This window comes from Orbicella faveolata, unplaced genomic scaffold, assembly GCF_042242905.1.
Source record: "Orbicella faveolata isolate gen_17 unplaced genomic scaffold, um_ofav_v1 contig_13, whole genome shotgun sequence".
Taxonomy (NCBI): domain Eukaryota; kingdom Metazoa; phylum Cnidaria; class Anthozoa; order Scleractinia; family Merulinidae; genus Orbicella; species Orbicella faveolata.
Genome location: NW_028301540.1, coordinates 12,816,365 through 12,835,272, shown reverse-complemented (window position 1 = coordinate 12,835,272; position 18,908 = coordinate 12,816,365). Strand labels below are relative to the sequence as shown.

Below are 18,908 nucleotides of genomic sequence, written 5' to 3'. Positions count from 1 at the left end.
GCTAATGAAAGGGTTTTAGTTTCATTCAAGTCAATTTACGTGGTTCGTTGTGTTAACTCTGTGGACCAAACCTCGGCTTATTAACGTTTAAATGAGAGCGGTTGAGCAGTATTTTCATGTGGTACTGTTTATTGAGCTGTACAAAGTGTATCCAACATTTGAATGTGTGGTTGTGACAATTCAAATGAAAACTACTCAATCGGTGCCTTCATCTGAAGCTGTTCTCTTGACAGTACAAGCTTAATTTGTCTAAACGTATCATTAATATTTGATAGTTTACAGCCCGTTGGAGGCCTATACAGTGGAAAAGAGCTTAATAGAAACGAGCCTTTTGGCTACCAAGAAAAGGACAGCACTCTTTATCAGGTCAACTCGTTTTGTGTAACTAACGGTCATATGTTACGATCGTCACAGATCTTTTCATCTATAAATAGACCTGCCATGAGCTACGAAGGTCAAAATACAATTATTTGAAAATTTTTCTGGTTCATCTAAGAGTAAAGCCTTAGAGTTCTAAAATCGGCATCCATGTAGATAGCTGCCTTTAAGCCTCAACTTCACTATAGACTTCGTCATAACTACCGAAGAGATAAACCGGCTTAGAGTTTGGTGACGTATCGGCTTTGGTCAACTTCAGTTTCAACAAGAAATCGCAACAACTTCTTCTCCCAACTGGTTCGTTCCTTGTCGCTGTGATAATCCACAAATGTCTGTTCCCTCAGTGCCTTGGGCAGTTTCTTTTTCTTGATCCCGTCAATTCTAACGATCAGCAAGGAACCTTTGTGGGCACCCCTACTTCGGTGCAATGCCATGTCCAGCTCGCCTCTGCAGAACTTGCTGTCCATGTAGTTCTTGGACATCACTGCTAGAACTTTACGGCTTGAGTACACGCTTTCGGCCATGTTATCGACTAGGGCTCTTCCTAGCTCGAAGTCTCGGCTGTGGATGCAATACTTGAGTCGATTCCTTTCCAGGAGAGGGGTCAGGTTGCTCGTTACCCACTGGCTGTCTTTGTTGCTGAATGTCACAAAGACGTCATATTTGATCTCTCCGTCACTTGCTGCCTCTGCAAACGAAATGTGGAAGTTGTGTTTCGTATGGACAATGTTCAGCGAACCCTTGCTTCCCCACTAACATACCCACTCAACCAACTACCCACCCATCCCTACCTGATTCTTCAACCTTTAGGTCGCAGTCGTTAGGTCTCATGATGGTGCTTGGTGAGTGATCACCAGTGAACATCGTTGAACATCGTTCTATCTTTTCTTATTTGCTAGATTTAGCTGCTGACTAACCTCTCGCCCATTTTCCCCTCGTACCCATTAACATTAATACTTGTGGTCTTACTTGCTTTTCGTTACCAGGCGGTCAAATCCTGGAACGGACTTCAAAATAAATATTACACTGTCATAGATTTCAACGCCTACCGCAAATTAATTTTGTCCTGAAATAGTGCATAAATTTGTCTGCTTTCTAGTATTTCTTGCATTACTTTTAATTTGTAACATTATGTAGCTCAAAGAAATTAGCAGCAATGCTACTCTGTAAATCTGAGGATAATTAAAGTTTATTATGGCGATGGTGACGATGTACGTCGTACGAAGCTTGTATCTTAAATTTATTCTAACCCGAAACTTTCTCATCGAACCTCACCCATCAAGTTCTTCTCTTGTGTCTCACTCTGTCTTCATCGTATCTCAGTAGTACCGCTTTCGCTCACTCTTACCTTTTTTCCGAATCATTCTTCTCTTCGCTCCTCCCTCGTACCTCGCTTTCAGCTCTCCCTGGTATCTCGTTTTCTCCACACTGGTACTTTCCTAGTTTTACATTCGTTCCTCGTTCGTCCCTCATGCAGCTGTATCTCGCTTGTCTCGTACTTCACTCTTACCTCGCTTTTTCCTTAGTCGTACCTCGATCGTAACTTATTCGTATTTCGCTCGCAGCCCGATCGTACGTCCCTCTTACCTCGATCGTACCGCTTCCGTCTCGTACTCGTAAATCCCTCGTTCCTCGATCGTATCCTGCTCATATCTCACTCGCACCTTACTCGTATCCTCTTCGTACCTCGCTCGCATCTCACTTGTTCCTCAGTCGCATCAAACTACTCAAGAACATAACCGCGCTTTCCATGAAATAATATGCTTTAATGAATTATAAGCACAACTCGTTTGACTTACACACAGCTGACAACTACTTAGCCACAAGAATCTTCATTAACAGTTACTATTTAACTTAATCTACGGCTTATTGCTGTGATCGGAAAAAAGACATTCAACTGTGTCCAATGCACCCAGGAAAATGGGCGGAGAAATTTTCACAGCGATTAGTCAATCACATATGCTAATGATGTCTAGTTTTAGACTTGCTTTAGAAATTATATTTAAACATTTTTTTCTTCACGTTAGGGGGTCATTTTCGGTCAGTTAGCATTACGTATTACGGATGATTAATCAGCAAACCTTCAGGTTTCCATTCATGTCTTTTTTTCAGCAACTTTCGAATGAACACCGCTGCAGTCAAGGCCAACAACAATCCTCCAGCCAGAACAGGAAAAAGAATAATTAACACAGTTGAGTCGTTTTCTTCCGTGTCCCCAGATGAATAGTCTATGGAAAGAAAAAAAGATCATATGAGAAAAATCAACCCCTCTCTCCTCCGAGGGGGGCTCGAAGGGGTTTTTACGGGTGGGGAGAACCCGCTGAACGATATGAGTGAAGGCGCAGGGTTCGATCGATCCATTCGACTTGACGCCTGCACTCATCCCGCACAGTGGCTTTTAAAAACGAACGTTTCGAACCTCTGCAGATGCGGAGAAGAGAGAATTTTATTGTATAATTACGTTATAAACTTACGTCGTAAAATCCACGTTGCCAGTTTTTGAAATACACCAGAAACAAAGAATAGAAATAGTACTCAGAGTGACTTAGGAATAAAAGAATTCAAACCACCAGCAAAACAAAAACGAACACAAAGAAGTAGGAATTGAAAAGAAAGAGATAAATCGAACTGCTTTAGCTGTTCCTTTAGAGTTGGATTCTCCCATTCATGATCAGTGTACAACGCCTCCTTTATCTTCATTAGAAAACTAGAGGCGAATGTAAGATAATTGTGCTATATAAACTATTTATTCTTCATGGTTCAATAATCTATTGCTGTTTTGGGATCACTCGTGGGCTATCAACAGTCTCTATGGTTTGGCGGCTGTTGTTATTGTTGTTATTGTTTGTTTGTTTGTTTGTTTGTTTGTTTGTTTGTTTGTTTGTTTGTGACTAGGAATGAGTGATTTCTTGGTTTGTTGATCACAAACAACCACTCCATCGGAAGCAAAAAATATTTCAAAATTGTTTCAAGAGATTTGGCGTGCAATCCAGAAACTCTTTCCACGTTCGATATTACAAAACTTTTTGATACCTGAGCGGGGAGTAAGATCATGATTTGACATTGTCAGGATTTGGTAAACTAGAAAACAACAGAAAATGAATCTAAGGCGAGAAAAACTTGGAACAATAGGATTTTGGTGGTATTTTCCACGAAGACCTTTAAGACTGTGAATGTCAACGATTCCTTTTCTCGAGTTATCGACTGCAAAGGTCTCCTACAACATCATATCCTTGTGTCTCATCGAGTATTCCGAGCGCAGAAAATTACGTTTACTGATGTTGTTTCAGGCCCCAGTTGTTCGAAGGTTGGACAATGCTATCCAGTGGATCAGTGTTAACAACACAAACTACGCTATCCACTGAATAGTGATTTATCCGGTAGATAGCGTTATCCACCTTTCGAACAAAAAAAAAATACATAAGCCTTGTATCAAAAAACCCTCAGAAAATTAAAGTGCCTATGAAGTAAAAAATAATTGCTGCTTATTTGAAAGGCTTTCCAAAGTAAAGAAGAATGGCGTTTCCCTTTTTGGAATATCTGTTTTCGTTCTAGAGATATTTACGTTTATGTATTATGCAAATGAGGAAAGTGATGACGTCATAGTTTTAAAGGAGTTGATATATACAACAGCTTACCAAGTGATCTAAAAAATATCCAGTGTAAATCAACTTTTAAGCGAAAATTAAAAAACTATATTCTCACGAATAGTTTATAGACGTATATTCAATACCAATGTTACATAAACATGAATCTATAAATCAATGTACAGGATCTGTAAATCAAAGACCGCCAGACTTGTCATATCAGGTAGTAAAGGGAGTCTCCTAGATAAGCCTAAAAGGCTTCTGATACTTCCTGCTCAGGATTGTATTAGTTGCATTGTAGTATGAAGTGTTATAATAATAATAATCTTGTGCAGTAAGTATAAAAAACAGCACAAAAGTATAAACTGTAGATACTGCAGTAAGTATAAAAAACAACATAAAAAACAATCTAGGCCAGAAAATTAAAGATTTACTTACCCGTTTTTGATTTCATCTGAACAAGAACAATCGTTGCCGAAGATAATCCCATGGACGTATTCAATGCACAGGTGTAACGGCCAAAATCTGGATCGGAAACGATGCTGATCCACAAAGACATTTGTTCCTCACGTCTGAGCTCCGAGCTGTTTAACTTGTATGTCTCGGTTTTGTAGCGTGAATCTGTCTCGTTTAACTCATCGCCTTGGAACATCCAAAACGTTTCAGCTTCCAGGAATTTTGAGTACGATGTTATGCACTTGAGCTGGACTTGGGTGTTCGCCGCTGCTTGCACTGTTTCCAAGTTGGTAGAAATGTTTTGAACATTATCTGAGAGTATCAAAAATTAATCGATTAAAATCTGAAATAACAAACGTGAGAAAAAAAAAACCTTTTCTATGTCCATCTAAAAAATCGTGCACGTTTTGTCTCCGAAGACAACCTCGTTTATGTGTTAGAGTAGTATGTGACATACTCTTTAAAAAAATAGGTCTTTGTTAGTCGTATAAAGTCGTGTCAATGTAGTAAAGGTAAAACTGAGGTCCAATCATTGCGGGTTTTCATGGGAGCAGTACAGCTAATCCAAGATTTCGGCTTTCTATATCTGTACAGCCCCGCAAATGATCCCGGCCCGCAGATGATCCTCGTAACGTAAATGATCCCCAAATTGTACCGTAAATGATCCCCAAATTGTACCGCAAATGATCCCCAAATTGTACCGCAAATGATCCCCAAATTGTACTGCAAATGATCCCAGGACCGGAAATGATCCCCAGATTGTACCATAAATGATCCCGGAACCATAATGGTCGCCTCCCCATAAAATTTGGAAATGTGAGGACTCAGGAATTTGGACAGTGGATTTTAAATTTATGCAAAACCACAACCAATAGGCCACATTCGATATATCAATATTCTAATATCGATCCGAGGCTTTCGGGTCAAAATTGCAAATTTTTTAAGTTTCTTTTGTCTTTCAAGTCCCAAAAGAGACTTGGATACAAAGAAAACACCACCAAACATAGACGTTTGTCCTGAAAGCCTCGGAGCCATGTTAGAACACTGATATATCGAACGTGGCCTATTACCGCTGGTGTTTGTGGTTTAGTTTTCTCACGCTTAATTGGCTTTTTCCTTGCCACACAAAAACAGTCCTCAAATATTTCTGGTATTCACGGTTTTCTGAGTTTCACAGTAATAATACAATATTTTGACATAACGGGTGCTATATGAAACGCAAGAAAATGTGCGGTATGAACGATTTGAATGCTAATTTCACAACTTTAAAAATGATATCCAACGTTACGAAATCCTGTGTTTGAAGTTTGCAGTTTAGCTGGATCCTTCCCTGAATGACTTTATTGAGTCCGGGCCTGAGATGTATGATAACACAGTATGTTCACTTTTCATGGAGTCCACGCCATTCCTAACTTTTTGCAGTGGAATCAGTTCCGGTCTCGGGATCATTTGCGGTACAATTTGGGGATCATTTGCGGTACGGGGATCATTTGCGGGCCGAGATCATTTGCGGGGCCGTACATACCTTATATGCGAGTTAGACATGTTTCTCAAAGCATTAATAGTTCATGACTTCTAAACAAAAGAAACCATAACCGTGATGTTGTTGAAATACCTGAACTTGACTAGCGCTGAGTTTATGATTTTATTTCTCGATTTTCCTCTTAGTTTTAGCTTTGATTGAGACGGGTTTATCAAGCACTCGAAAAAGTGTTTTACCTCATCTGCAATCACCTCTAATTTCGCCAAAAACACTGCTCTCTGCGTTGTAGTTTATGGTATTTTCTCGACTATGGAAACGTGGTAAAACATAGTTTCGCGTGTTTGATATGTTACATATAACATTTGGAAAGTTTAAAAAGTCCCCCAGAAGGCTTTGGTAGCCACATCTCCATAAAAGTGCTGGTTCATATCGTAAAGATCATACGTCGTGAGTATATTATCAGTAATCTCGGGTAGAATGAGTCCAAAAATACCCGCCCGCGGTTACCTTTTTCGTCAACGATCAAAGTGATGTTATTCTTCTCCAACCACACCAACTCAAAAATGCTACATTCGTATAACCCACTGTGTCTTTCAGAAGCGTTGATAACGTCTAGCACCATAGTCATGCGGTGGTCATCAAATTTCACCGCAGTCTGCGAATAGTATGGACTGGGAATCCTTTCATCAAGTATGGTTGAATTCCCATTGAATGTCCACAGCCAAACGGCGTAATAATGGCGAACGTTAAGAATGTCGCACATTAAGGTGACGTTCGATCCGGCACTGGCGATCACGTGATGGGAATTCACAATTATCTGTGGACCTCGGGGTTTGACTGGTTGCTCTGATAAGAGAGAGAAAAGAGGCGTGAGGTGCGATTACAGGTCTAGTAGTCGTTCCAAAATTTATGTTAATCCTCTTCAGAGACATGCACTTCGAAAACGCAAAGAATCGGCCGTCACTTTTGTTAACAACGGCACACTGCTAGGCTACTCACAATCTACAACAAAATAAATAGTGGGTAGCGTACCAGAGAGCGGCATTCGTTGTAGAACGCTAGGAGATGTATACCAAATAGTAATAACTAACAGCCAGACTAGAATTGAGCAGTCAGTACAAACTGCTCAATTAGGTAAGCATGCGAGTCAACAAATGACAATAATAATTAACCGGGTTAACACTTATTTGTGTTCAGTCGCAAAGCTCGGCAAACGCAAACAATTTATATTCTTAAAAAGTCAATAAAAAAATGCAATATTTATTTAAAACGTACCAAAGGTGAAGAGATGAACGATTTGATTTGTTTTTCCAAACGCATTGCTGGCTTCGCACGTGTAGGCACCCTCGTGACTGTCATCAAATGACCTGATAATCAATATCACCTGGTTCTGCTTGGGAAGTGCTTTGAGGCTGTAATCCCCTCCGTCTTTAATTTCATCGTTCTCTTGTTTCCATTTAATCAAAGGTGGCGGCCACCCGTCAGCCTCGCAGACTATTTCCTTATCTTTGTTTCTTAAGGCACCCACCTCGTCTTCTAAAGGTTTTATTGTAGGCGCAGCTTGACGAAAGAGGAGAAAACAAAAAGGTTACACTTAATTGTTCCGAATTATTTTGTCGTTGTTGTTCACAATGAAATGATGTTTTCTCAGGTATCTATCTTGTCTGAAGGTAAAAGATTTGAAGAGCCAAAAGAAATCTTCCTATCTTGTTTTTTATTTAACTATCTGCCTAAAATCTGTGAAACACAATCGATCTCACGCAAAATCAACAGTCTGTTTTTTCGTAATTTTCACATAAACAAAAAAGACCACCTTTATAGGTCAATTTACCATGCCGAATTAAGTAAATGTGCGAATTTTATAAGAATCTGTTGCAAACTCATGAAAATATGACACCCTGGCATACATTTCTCTGTATAAATTGCCAAGCTGGGGTGCATATTTTTGTAAGGCTTCGATAAATTCTCATGAAACTGCCATATTTCGCATATTTACTGAGCTTGGCATGACAAATGGAGCGGTGAGTCTATCTTTTTTGTCTGAATGAAAAATTCGGAAAACGTGACATCGGGTTAAAATTTTCATTTGGGTTCCATAGCATATGGCATTTGCGCCGGCATTTAAAAGATCTCGTTGAAGCCTGAATCTTTAACGCTTTCTTTAAGTAGCTCAGACTCCACGATATAAATTCAATAAGTTCTTCTTTTGGAAACAAAAGAGCAGATTTTGATTAATGTAGCCGGCTTTTGGCGTCATGAAAAACTTCAAATACTAAGCTGTTGTTTCCTCGCTATCTACTTATAGCAAGCAAATAAGCCATGGATTAGGAATAAATTTCTTAACAAACGCAATTGAAGTAAACTGCAAAATTATTGGAAATAATGGTCTCAGTAGTCTTAACATTGTCCAGAAATTTGTTCCATATTGCATACTTGTTTCCCAATAATGTAATTTAGTGAAGAAAATTACATTGTGTCCAGCTGCTTTTAACTTACTCTCTTAAGTAGCTAGTTCCGTTTTTAATTGTGATTTCAGGTAAAGGGTTTGGCTTCTTTATTACAAACTAAGCAACTTCATCTTAATCCTACAGTAAGGAGCTCAAGCAGACAACCACGATAATGCCGGCAAAACGTCGCCTTTTTTTTTTTTTTTTTTGTAATAACCAAAACAATAGCCCTGTAAGTGCGCTTGAAAAAAGCAATATATTTCTTAGGCAACTTCTGTAAAAGAGCATAGCAAAATTCACAAATTCCGCGTATCACTTTTGAAAGCGTAAATTGTCTATTTTACAAGTAAAATTTAAATTCCACTTCTTTTTTTTTTTCGCTAATCGTTTTCTTTTGCGTCGCATTTTCAATGCTTTAAGCCCCTTAATGTTAAACTCGGTAAGATAAAACTGCAGGAAAATCTTATTTATTCGGTCAGGCCGATGTAATTTCAAGGTTTATTTCCCTGCATCCTGAGTCCCAGTGATCATTAGAATTGTTTTTACCGTTGATATGAAGATCTATAAAATCCGTGTGCTTGACTTGTCTTTTCCACACCGTGCAATTGTATCTTCCAGCGTCGCTCTTAGTGACATTCAACAGCGATATCTCTGCCAACTGTGACGAGTTGGAATAAATGTTAGCGCTGACTGGCTGATCATCTTTATACCAAAGAATGACGTCAGCAGGGTCGCCATGTTCCACCAGGCAGGTCAAGGTCACGTTGTCTCCCGGATTAAAACTTTTGTTCAGCGGATGTACATCTATCCTTACCGAGATGGCATCCGCCAGACAAGATCCTGGAAAAAGCAGGACATTTTAATCCTGTATTGTGTTTGATTATCTCAAAAAAAAGGGACTATTTAATTTCAAGTTTGAGTCAGTAGAATTTGATAGGAATTAGTGTCAGCTTTATTTACATTTTATATGCTTAAATGTCTGGTTGTCTCGCACAAGGTACTCCAACCAATCAGTTTGCTATACGTCATAAGGTACGACACCAAAGCCAATCGCGATTTAGCAACATACGTCACTTTTCCCGCGCTTGCCCCTGCCGCTACGTGTTTTCCCCCGCTGGCCCGAAGACCAAGTGTTAAGATGTTTTTGCTAAATTCTCTCACTTGTATTTTGTGTCTCTTTTTCTCCTTAAGAGGAGTTAAAGCATACTTCCTGCCAAATCTCGAGACCAGGAGCAATAAAAACGTCTGAGGCTCTTTCTGATTAAATTTAGACTGAGCTTAATTATTTGGATTTGTCAAGTTGCTGCTGTACTATGTGTCATTGGTATAAATCTACTAGCGTTCTATCACTGATGCCGTTCTCTGATTCGCTACGCTACTCACTATCTTTTCTGTGATAGATAGTGAGTAGCGCAGCAGTGTTCTCTTGTTAACAAATTGACGGCCGCTTCTTGGCGTTTTCGGAGTGTCTGTGAAGAGGATTTGGATGAAGTTTTGAACGACTAGTAGATTTATACTATAAGAATCGGAGAAAATATAGTGGGAACTATAATCTGTGATAGATATTGAGTAGCGTAGCAGTGTGCCCTTGTTAACAAAACGACAGCCGCTTCTTGGCGTTTTCGAAGAGTCTGTGAAGAGGATTTAGATAAAGTCTTGAACGACTAGTAGATTTATGCTAACACAATTAGATTATTCGCTCTCGATTTCTATGCGTGATAGTCGGTTAACTACCGCGCGATAGAAATCTTGAGCTCATAATCTTTTTGCCTTATAGAGGAACGTCGTTCTATAAGAAAGCGGTTGTTCATTTTAAAGAATTCACAGTACTTTTTTGTTCTTTTTGTTTATTTCTTGCAGAAGTGAGTATCAGGCACTTTATTTTAAGCTGGAAAAGGAATAATTAGCAAATGGATCTTACTCTTTTAAGTCAGGAGATCTAATCTTTAGTAAATGGATGAATAATAACCGAGAATCCAAACGCCCGTGATCACGGACAAGAAGCTCTTAATACAGGATATAGCGTTCTATGGTAAAAAGTACTAAAAAACATAGGCTTTCGACAGCCGGTCTACTGTCTTCGACGGATAAAAATTTGTGATAAAATGTCGAAAGCTTATGTTTTTAAAATACTTTTTACCAGAGAACGCTATATCCTATATTATCATGATCAATCATGGAACGGATCCGCGATATTTTTAAGAAGGTTTTAATTTTCCCGAAAAGTGTTTGATGTAACCCCTGATACAAGTGTGAAAATGCTTTTTCTGGATTAGACCAAAATGGAAATTCCGATAAATATAAATGAAGTAAAAACTGCTCAAACAGCATTAAACGCGACTCAACAAAGATGTTTCGACGTTTAAGGAGTATCTGCAATATTCCTTGTTGCTCATTTTGTAGCAGCACAAAATTGATGATACAAACTTCAAATAAAACAACACTTGTTTTCAAAGTTATTATACCGTCGATGCCTTTGAAACAGTGAAAGCTGACGAAAAACATACGTGCTGCGTCGTCCGGTCTTGCATATTAATTCATGCAATGTTGTTTAGATTACGCTTAGGTGCATATGCAAAAAAGTGTTTTCTGTTTTGGATATAATAATGAGCTTTAAAACAGCCCAAATTATTGTGTCCTTGTTTCTGACGTCATCGTTTTGATTTTTATTCTGATTGTACTATTATATAATTTTCTTGTTTAAAAACTCAAGCACGTCATTGGTCAGGCGAACTTTAAATTGTTTGTTTTGTTTTAGCTAAAAAGGCCCCGAGGGCATGTTCTTCCTATCTCAATTTTTGACTGATATTAAGTAGCTTTCTAACTCCAAAAATAAAATTGTCTCCCGGCAAGATTTTCATTTCTTACGTACATATACATTCGTACGTTTTTAAATTTGGCCTTCGGTAAAGTGTGTTTCTTTTCGGCCATAACCCGGGGCAGTTAACATACTAAGGTTATATCACACTGGATGCAAAAGAAAATACATATGGAAATCAAAAAGAATTTGCATTTTTCACGCTACACTTAGTTTGCAAATTTAGAAATTATGTGATTTTATAAGTTTCAATTTGCCAATGATTTCAAGTTTTATTTGTTTGAAGCCATAGTAATCCAAGATATGCATATGCATCGACTTCTTTGCTCGCTCAACATTAAAGTTAAAGAGTGCGATTCGGCTGAGGAGGAATTGCGAAACAAAATGGGAAACTCAACGCGCAATGTTGTTTCTTTTTTTCCGTTAACTTTTAGAGTGACCAGCCATAATGAAAATCACTGTTGTCTTAAAATTGGAATTTCAAATGGCTTCCGTTTGAAGAATTCTACAAACATTGTCTAAAAGTGAATTTTAAACGGAAAATAAGGAAGGAACTTAGAGAATTAAAGACAGGAAGAAAACTCAAAACTTAGTTCTTAACAATTAAGATTACTTACTCGTGCGGCCCCGCAAGACATAACTCAGTCGATTTCGCGTTATTTTGCCGCAGCACGCACTTTTTTGGCGAAGGTAATATTTTTGGAGAGTATCAAAAAAGAAGAAAAATTGTTGGAAGCAAGAAAAAAAGAAAGAAAGAAATTCACTTGGCAGTTTAAAAAGCTTGACAAAAATATCTCACCTGTGGTAAGAACCACCGCCATTAACATCGAGGCCCAAAGAAACATTGCTTTGCTAATTTTTGTCCCACATAAACGCATCCATAAAGGCAACTGGGATTACCGCATGAGTTCATGGACTTTATAGGCTGAATAAATACCACGCGATATGCATTAAAACATCAATAACGCCTCTACAAGCGCCTTATTAGAACAAAAAAGTAAACAAATTTGACGGAGAAAAGTTTCAATAATTTAAATCCAAACACAAACAGGCGTGTCGCCAATTCTCCCGCTGATTTTGTTGGAACTGGCAATTGGCGCTCGCTTAATTGCCGCAAGACACCTGTTTCCAATAGGGATTTATCTCTGACTCAAAAGCTGAAAACTACGTTTTAATTATAGACGCAGAGGTTTATAAATACACTGTTAATTTACTCGTGTATGCACCAAAAAACAAATGAATGAAACGCTTGACGTTGTCTTATTATTCGGTATAATGCAAGGCACTTTTGCTTAATGAGTTTGGCATTGTAAACCGTTTTGTTTCGATTTCTTTTGGCAGGCAATTTTGGATTGAAAGAGATTCACCTGGTCCTACGCAAACACTTTAGCGGGATTTAGGTTTCTCGACTTACACAAAAAATCTGACGTTAAAAATCTGAATTGGCGAGAACTTTCCACGCCATTTCCAGGCCATTAAGTAACTTTTAGTGAAGCCTCAGTCAGTCAGACGCTTTCACTCAATATACGGCTGAATAAAAAAATTGTCGCACAAACATCTTGGCCAGTTTCCTCCTTTCCTTTGTGGTAGCATAAACATGGAGGTGTTTTAGCCTTAAAAGGCTGTACTGAGTACGTGACGAGATATTTATTGCCTCCTCCGTTTAGGCGAGGGACGTCTTAATTATCATCCGGGTCTTTTGTTTTGGCCGCTTCCGACTGCTTGGCCCCCCCGCAGGAGGCGATCTCGACTTTCTCGCCCTCGGTTTTGGCATTTTACAGGAAAGGAAAAAAGAAAACACAGTAGCCTTGTCTGAACGTTTTAGCGCCGAAGTCGTGACTCAAGAATCCTTTAATTTCAAACAACATCCTGTTTCCATTTGGTTGGTTACGAATGGCTTGTCAAGTAATTATTCAAACTAGTTTAACTGCAGTAGCATTTATTGTTTGTAAACTAGACTTTATTTACTACATTCAACTATTCATTCTTGTAACGAGGTTGTGAAGGCGTTGGGTGTCTTGTTGCTTCCTTCGCCTCCTAGACCTTTTTCTTTGTTCTGCGATTCGCTCTTCCAAAACAAACATTGACTAAGATACAATTTCGCGCAATATTCTTGTTCGAATACCTTTTTCTCGTACGTGATTCGCCCAGACGCGTTACACACCGTAATTATTTCGCAATTACTAGGAAGTTGTTATTAAAAATTCTAGACATAAATTTGGCGACTCTTCCGCTACTTTAGGTTCAAGTTTTTCTCAAGCGAGGCGCCTTTTCTTCGCTGAAATAACAAAACAAAAAGCACGAATAAAACGTCTTTGTGTAACAAACCACGCTCAAGAGAACATTGCGCGCTACTTTTCGGATATGTGAATATATCTGAAAGATGCCGCGCAATTTTTTCCGCTATTATTCTCTCTGGAAGAACATGCGAGCCTTGCAAGATATAAGGTATCTTTGTCTTTTTCCAATGGTCGAACTCAAGCAAGTGGAATGAGCACTAGCACCCATCAGAAACATTTATTTATTTGTTTATTTTTTTGACATTTTTAGTTTTTCATTTTATATATTTCATTTGAACAACTTCTATGGTACGTGCTCATTGTCTTATCACTCGTATGCTGCAAGAAGGGGAATATATATGTGCTCGCTCAAATGTTGTCATGGTTTTTGACGTTAATTGCAAGTAACATGTTCTCCATTTAATGGCATGAGTGAATATTTTTACTTTCGCTAGTCTAGCTGCAGCACCCTTGGGTTAATACAGATTTTTTATTTTTCATATATTTATTTATTTGATTTGATTTGATTTTTTTTTTTTTTTTTTTTTTTTTTTTTTTTTTTTTAACCTCTTTATGTGATTCTTGTTGTTCAATTGTTTGCTTGTTTGCAATCATAGCCTTTTTAAAAAAATACCCTATATGCATTTGTGGTGCTGTAACGATTCATGGCGTAACCAACATCTAATGTCAGTGTAATTTCAACCCCGAAACGCTCATCGCTATTTTATCTGAGGTACAAATGCTTCAGTACAGGTTATAGGATCACTCACACTGCAAAACATTGCTGTGTATGGTTATATCTGCAGCAAAACGAAATACTGAGCACTTACTCTAAATTGAATGTGTAATTTGTTGTTGTTGTTGTTTTTGTTGTTGTTGCATGTGTTTGATGTATCTAAACAAGACAAGAAAGGATAAAGAGTAAGGATATTTATCCCCCATAGAGTCCTTTTAAGTGAGAGACGCGGTAGCCTTATGGTTATTGCGCTCGACTCCGAATCGAGCGGTCCAGGTTCGAGCCCTGGCCGGGGACATTGTGTTGTGTTCTTGGGCAAGACACTTTACTCTCACAGTGCCTCTCTCAACCCAGGTGTATAAATGGTTATGCTACAGACACCAGGATAGGGTGGCCTGATGGGGCACTTAAAGCTTGTATGTAGACTTTACCTTTACCCTTTATAGGCCTTTCAGGGAGTTTAAGCAACCACGTCGAGGACAACGTCGGTTGAAAATTGAATTATAAAACCTCCAAATCTCGGGATACACCAGTGTTATTCAATTTGTCTATTACCGTCAGAGCTATCTCAAATCTGAATGTATGAGACGGAGTTAAATTCGAAATATAAAGTTGTGGCTCACCTTTTTCAGACTATGTAAATTTGGTCATTTCATGTTGTCGTTTTTTTTTTTTGTTTGTTTTTTTTTTTTCAGAGAACGGCTAAGAAGTATACCAAGATTTAGTGAAAAATGGCTCGGGAGAGAAGGGCAAGGTTTCTCGATATAAGAAAGGCCTTAAGCTTGAGACTGGTCAGGCCAGGCTCGTCCAAAAACGCTCAGTGTTGTTTCTAAAAGCAAAGGCGGAATTGTCCAGAATCCGTAAAATTCTTAGGAAGCGCATTTTTAACACTTGAGTAGTTGGAAGAAATATCGCCTTTTTTGTAAGTACTCCGTATGTGAATATATTTTTTATGTATATTCATTCACAATAACTTACAACTTCATTTATCCGAAAGGTTTTATCTTTTAGTAGATCAATATGTCTATTTCTGCTAAAGGAATATCGTTGGTTACTTGAGGCCCCGGGGGGGTTTACTCCCAGAAAAATCGGGTGGGGGTGTGCGGCCCGCTTCCCAAAACCCTGACCCTATTTATGTCCAAAATCTGCGATATTCTCTACCCTATTTATGACCTGACCAAAAATTCGAAACCCAGCGCTATTTATGACCTAACCCCTTAAATCAAAGCCCTGTTTCAGACTGCGTTATAATACGTTCCCTAGTTCAGACCAATGTTAAATTACCGTAAACGTAATTTGTGAAGGGCTTTTGTTGATTTTCTTTTCGATAATGACGAAAAAGTGGCTTCTTTTTAAAAACATACCCATATCAAGGCTAGAGTGCAAAAACCACACCCTATTTATGACCAAAATGGCCAAACTGAACTAAAATTGATATCCTATTTATGACCAAAACAGCTGAAAAGCCATACCCTTTGGGGCCGCACATACCTATATAGCCCATATAAGGGAGTACCCCCCCCCCCCCCACCCCCCGGGCTTGAGGCTAATGAACAGATATCTAAAAGTGTTGGGGAATAAGCGTTGACAGCCAAAAAAACAGTCTTTTTGTGCTTGAAGCTATGGCGGAATAGAGTGCATGGGGCCGAGATAACAAGTAAAGAAGTTTCTGGAATTGTTGGTAGCCTTGTTTTAAAAGTGGAGGAGGGGGCGCCTTAGGGGACAGAGAGCTGTAAATGGTTATCTTTCTCATGCCCTGTGGACCACACTTATGTATTGTCACCTATCTTCTACATTTATATTAAACAATTAGATTATAAGCTCGAGATTTCTATTTAAACAATAGAGTGTTTCTGTCGAGGAACTATTGGTTAATAGTCGCCCCGCGGAAATTTTATGTTCATAAAACAAATATTTGCCCGAGAAGCGAAAAATGCTGACGCTTTCAAAAACGCTGACGTCACATCTGATTAGAAAATGACTGTTGCAGTGTTTTCTCTTAGCGTATCAGCGCTTTCGAGCGTTTTAGGGTGGACGGGTAAAATTCAGCTTGGACAGTACTAAACAAACTCACGTAGAACATCCTTTACAAACTTTTGTGGAAATCTAGTGACTGACTGAAAAGTGAAGCGCTTTTTATCAAATACTGTTACATTAACATATATTCTCAATTAGGTCGGTATTTAAGCAGAGATTACCGGACCTAAGGTGATAACTCCATCAACTTATAGTTTTAGATTTGAAGAGTTTGTATATACTTTGTTTTTAGATTTTTATTGTGGTTTTTGCTATTGTAGATTTTGTAGTCATAGTCTACAGATATTTAGTTTTAGTATAAACGACCCCATAGCAATCTATCTATCTAGGTATGGGCGCCATCTAGGCAATAAGTTTACATAGGTCTTAACGAACAAACACTCTCCAGAAATCCTCAGGAGACACTCCAACTAGGTAGTCATCACATTGCCATCTTGAGCCACCAAGAACCAGCAGCCAGTGATAGGAATATTCAACAAAAGCAGCGTGGTCGTACAACCGTTCTTGGTCTTTATGGTGTCCCCATTTGCCAACCTGATACGCATTATCAAATCCCCACCTACCGCAATCTCCTGCTGATCTCGATTTGTCGTTTTCCATTCTAACAAACAAGCCACAGGCGTCTGGCTGGACATCTGCCGGACTGCTGAAGTGCTGGACCGCAGCTTCACCAGAGCTGTTAGTGACCGTGGTCACGTGGAACGTACGTCCCTGTTGTTTACTGCAGTGAAATCTCAGTTGAGTGAAAGGCACGTGTGTTCTGAACTCTTTCATGGCGCTTTTTGAGAGAAACATCTTGTTGCTATGGTATCTGGTAATTCCTTTGTATGAGGATCGGTCGAGAAGATGAGCAGTCAATCACGACATTAGAGACAAGAAGCCAGCCTCCTGAAATCAGGTTAAGTTCATGTTAAGGTCAGGTAGAGTTAAGCGTTCATCATGTGATCAAATTAAACTCTGACAACCAGCTGGACAAAACCAGTACTCTGCTAACGGAAACAAAGAACATCAATATTGAATTTATTTTTTTACACGACGTTCATTGACTGACGTTGAAATGTTAGGAAGTTTAAGAAAACCACGAGGGCAACGGCAACGTCGCTAAAGAAAGGCTGTGCATGTGCGTTATAATTCCCGGTACATTTCTTTGCAGTCCTCTGCAAAACAACAACGTTAAATGACCAAATCCTGCGTTGTGTGGAGAACGTGAGCTACGCGGCAATTTTTTTTTAAATTTTCATCTTAAATTTATCGCTGTGTCTCAGATTCGATTTCGTGATAATTTTGACAGTTATAAGCAAAGTAAATGAACTAAGAGTACCGCGAGATTCTTGGGTAAACTAAAAAAATTTTTTTTTCAATCGACGTCGTCCTCGCCATTGCCGTGGTGGTTACTTAAAATCCCTATTACTGGGTGTCCCTCAGCAGTTTTCAAATTGTTCAAATCATAGATTTTACCATTTGTTTTATATCATCACCACAACTTATCTCCGTCGGTTGTCATGTCACAGAAGACCTTTAAAGGTTTCCATTCCTCTCAGGGTCGATCCAGTACTCCTCTGTAGTCTCTTGAGTCCCGTCCGTACACCAAAGAGCAGGCTTATGGGAATACAAAAGAATGTACAATGTTGTCAAAGATGGACGTATTCAACCAGGAAGACGAATAAGAAATACAACGTGTCTAACATTAAGTGATGATAAAAAAAAAAAAAACTTTGGCGCGTTTTTTTTTTTTTTTTTTTTTTTGTCAAATTTAAAAAGTTGAGCTTGTTAACAAGTCCGCAGATAAGTTCGTTTGGTTTATGAGTTTCGTATTTACCTAGACGAATTATGTCTTAAACGAACAATGCGTCTATTTTCAAAAGTCTGGCTTCCTCCAGACGCATAAAGCTGTTAAGTTTGTCTGATGTTTTATGTGTCTTATTTCCCGTAGTTATTTTCCGTCGGTCTAAAATCATAGGCAAAAGTCTTGGGACAAATTTGCACTTTTGGCGCTTTTGCCCACATGCCACACCGGCGCGAATACAACTTCACAACTTGTATCTCGGATGACACTGACCACTCTTTGTTTGACCATTTCTCCCAGGGAGACATCGATAAAGGAGACCAACGTTGTGTAAAGATAAAGAGGACGGCGGCGCGAAGAGATGAATTTTATTTTAGAGTGAGTCAAAGTATTTGAGACGTGCGAGGTGCGTTTGCCTCATGGCTAGTGCGCTCATCTCTTGATTGAGCGGTCTCGGTTCGAGCCCTGCTCGGGGACATTGTGTTGTGTTCTTGGGGAAGACATTTTATTCTCACAGTGCCTCTCTCCACCGAGGAGTATAAATGGGTACCGGCGAACCTCATGCTGAGGTTAACCCGGCGATGGACTAGCATCCCATCCAGGGGGGAGTAGAAATACTCCTAGGCGCTTCATGTTATAGAAACCGGGATAAGCTCCGGACTGACTGGTCACTTGAGAGTAAAGCGTCTTGCCCAAGAACACAACACCATGTCCCCGGCCAGGGCTCGAACCCGGACCGCTCGATCCGGACTAACCATGAGGCCACCGCGCCTCCACAAAAATAAAATATGAAAATATGTGAATACAGTAGAAATATTCAGCAAAGTTACGATGACGCTTTCTTTAATCAACTCAGTCGAATAACTATTTCGATTTGTTTGTTTGTTTGTTTGTTTGTTTT

The 18,908-nt window shown here is 39.1% G+C and overlaps 2 protein-coding genes across 2 annotated transcripts; both read right to left on the bottom strand.

The window, feature by feature from the left end:
- Nucleotides 1–109: 109 nt before the first annotated feature.
- Nucleotides 110–12,119, bottom strand: LOC110054655 (neural cell adhesion molecule 1-like). Its single transcript, XM_020761004.2, has 7 exons — nt 11,969–12,119; nt 8,898–9,191; nt 7,180–7,464; nt 6,412–6,750; nt 4,404–4,733; nt 2,460–2,606; nt 110–1,066 (listed from the first exon to the last, which is right to left on the bottom strand). Exons 1-7 carry the CDS (start codon nt 12,045–12,047, stop codon nt 600–602), a joined length of 1,941 nt encoding a protein of 646 aa, XP_020616663.2. The 5' UTR covers nt 12,048–12,119; the 3' UTR covers nt 110–599.
- Nucleotides 12,120–15,717: 3,598 nt separating this feature from the next.
- LOC149115055 (uncharacterized) lies at nt 15,718–18,862 on the bottom strand. The gene is made up of 2 exons (XM_089285834.1): nt 17,680–18,862; nt 15,718–17,109 (listed from the first exon to the last, which is right to left on the bottom strand). Exon 2 carries the CDS (start codon nt 17,014–17,016, stop codon nt 16,588–16,590), a length of 429 nt encoding a protein of 142 aa, XP_089141960.1. The 5' UTR covers nt 17,017–17,109; nt 17,680–18,862; the 3' UTR covers nt 15,718–16,587.
- Between the last annotated feature and the right edge of the window lie 46 nt (nt 18,863–18,908).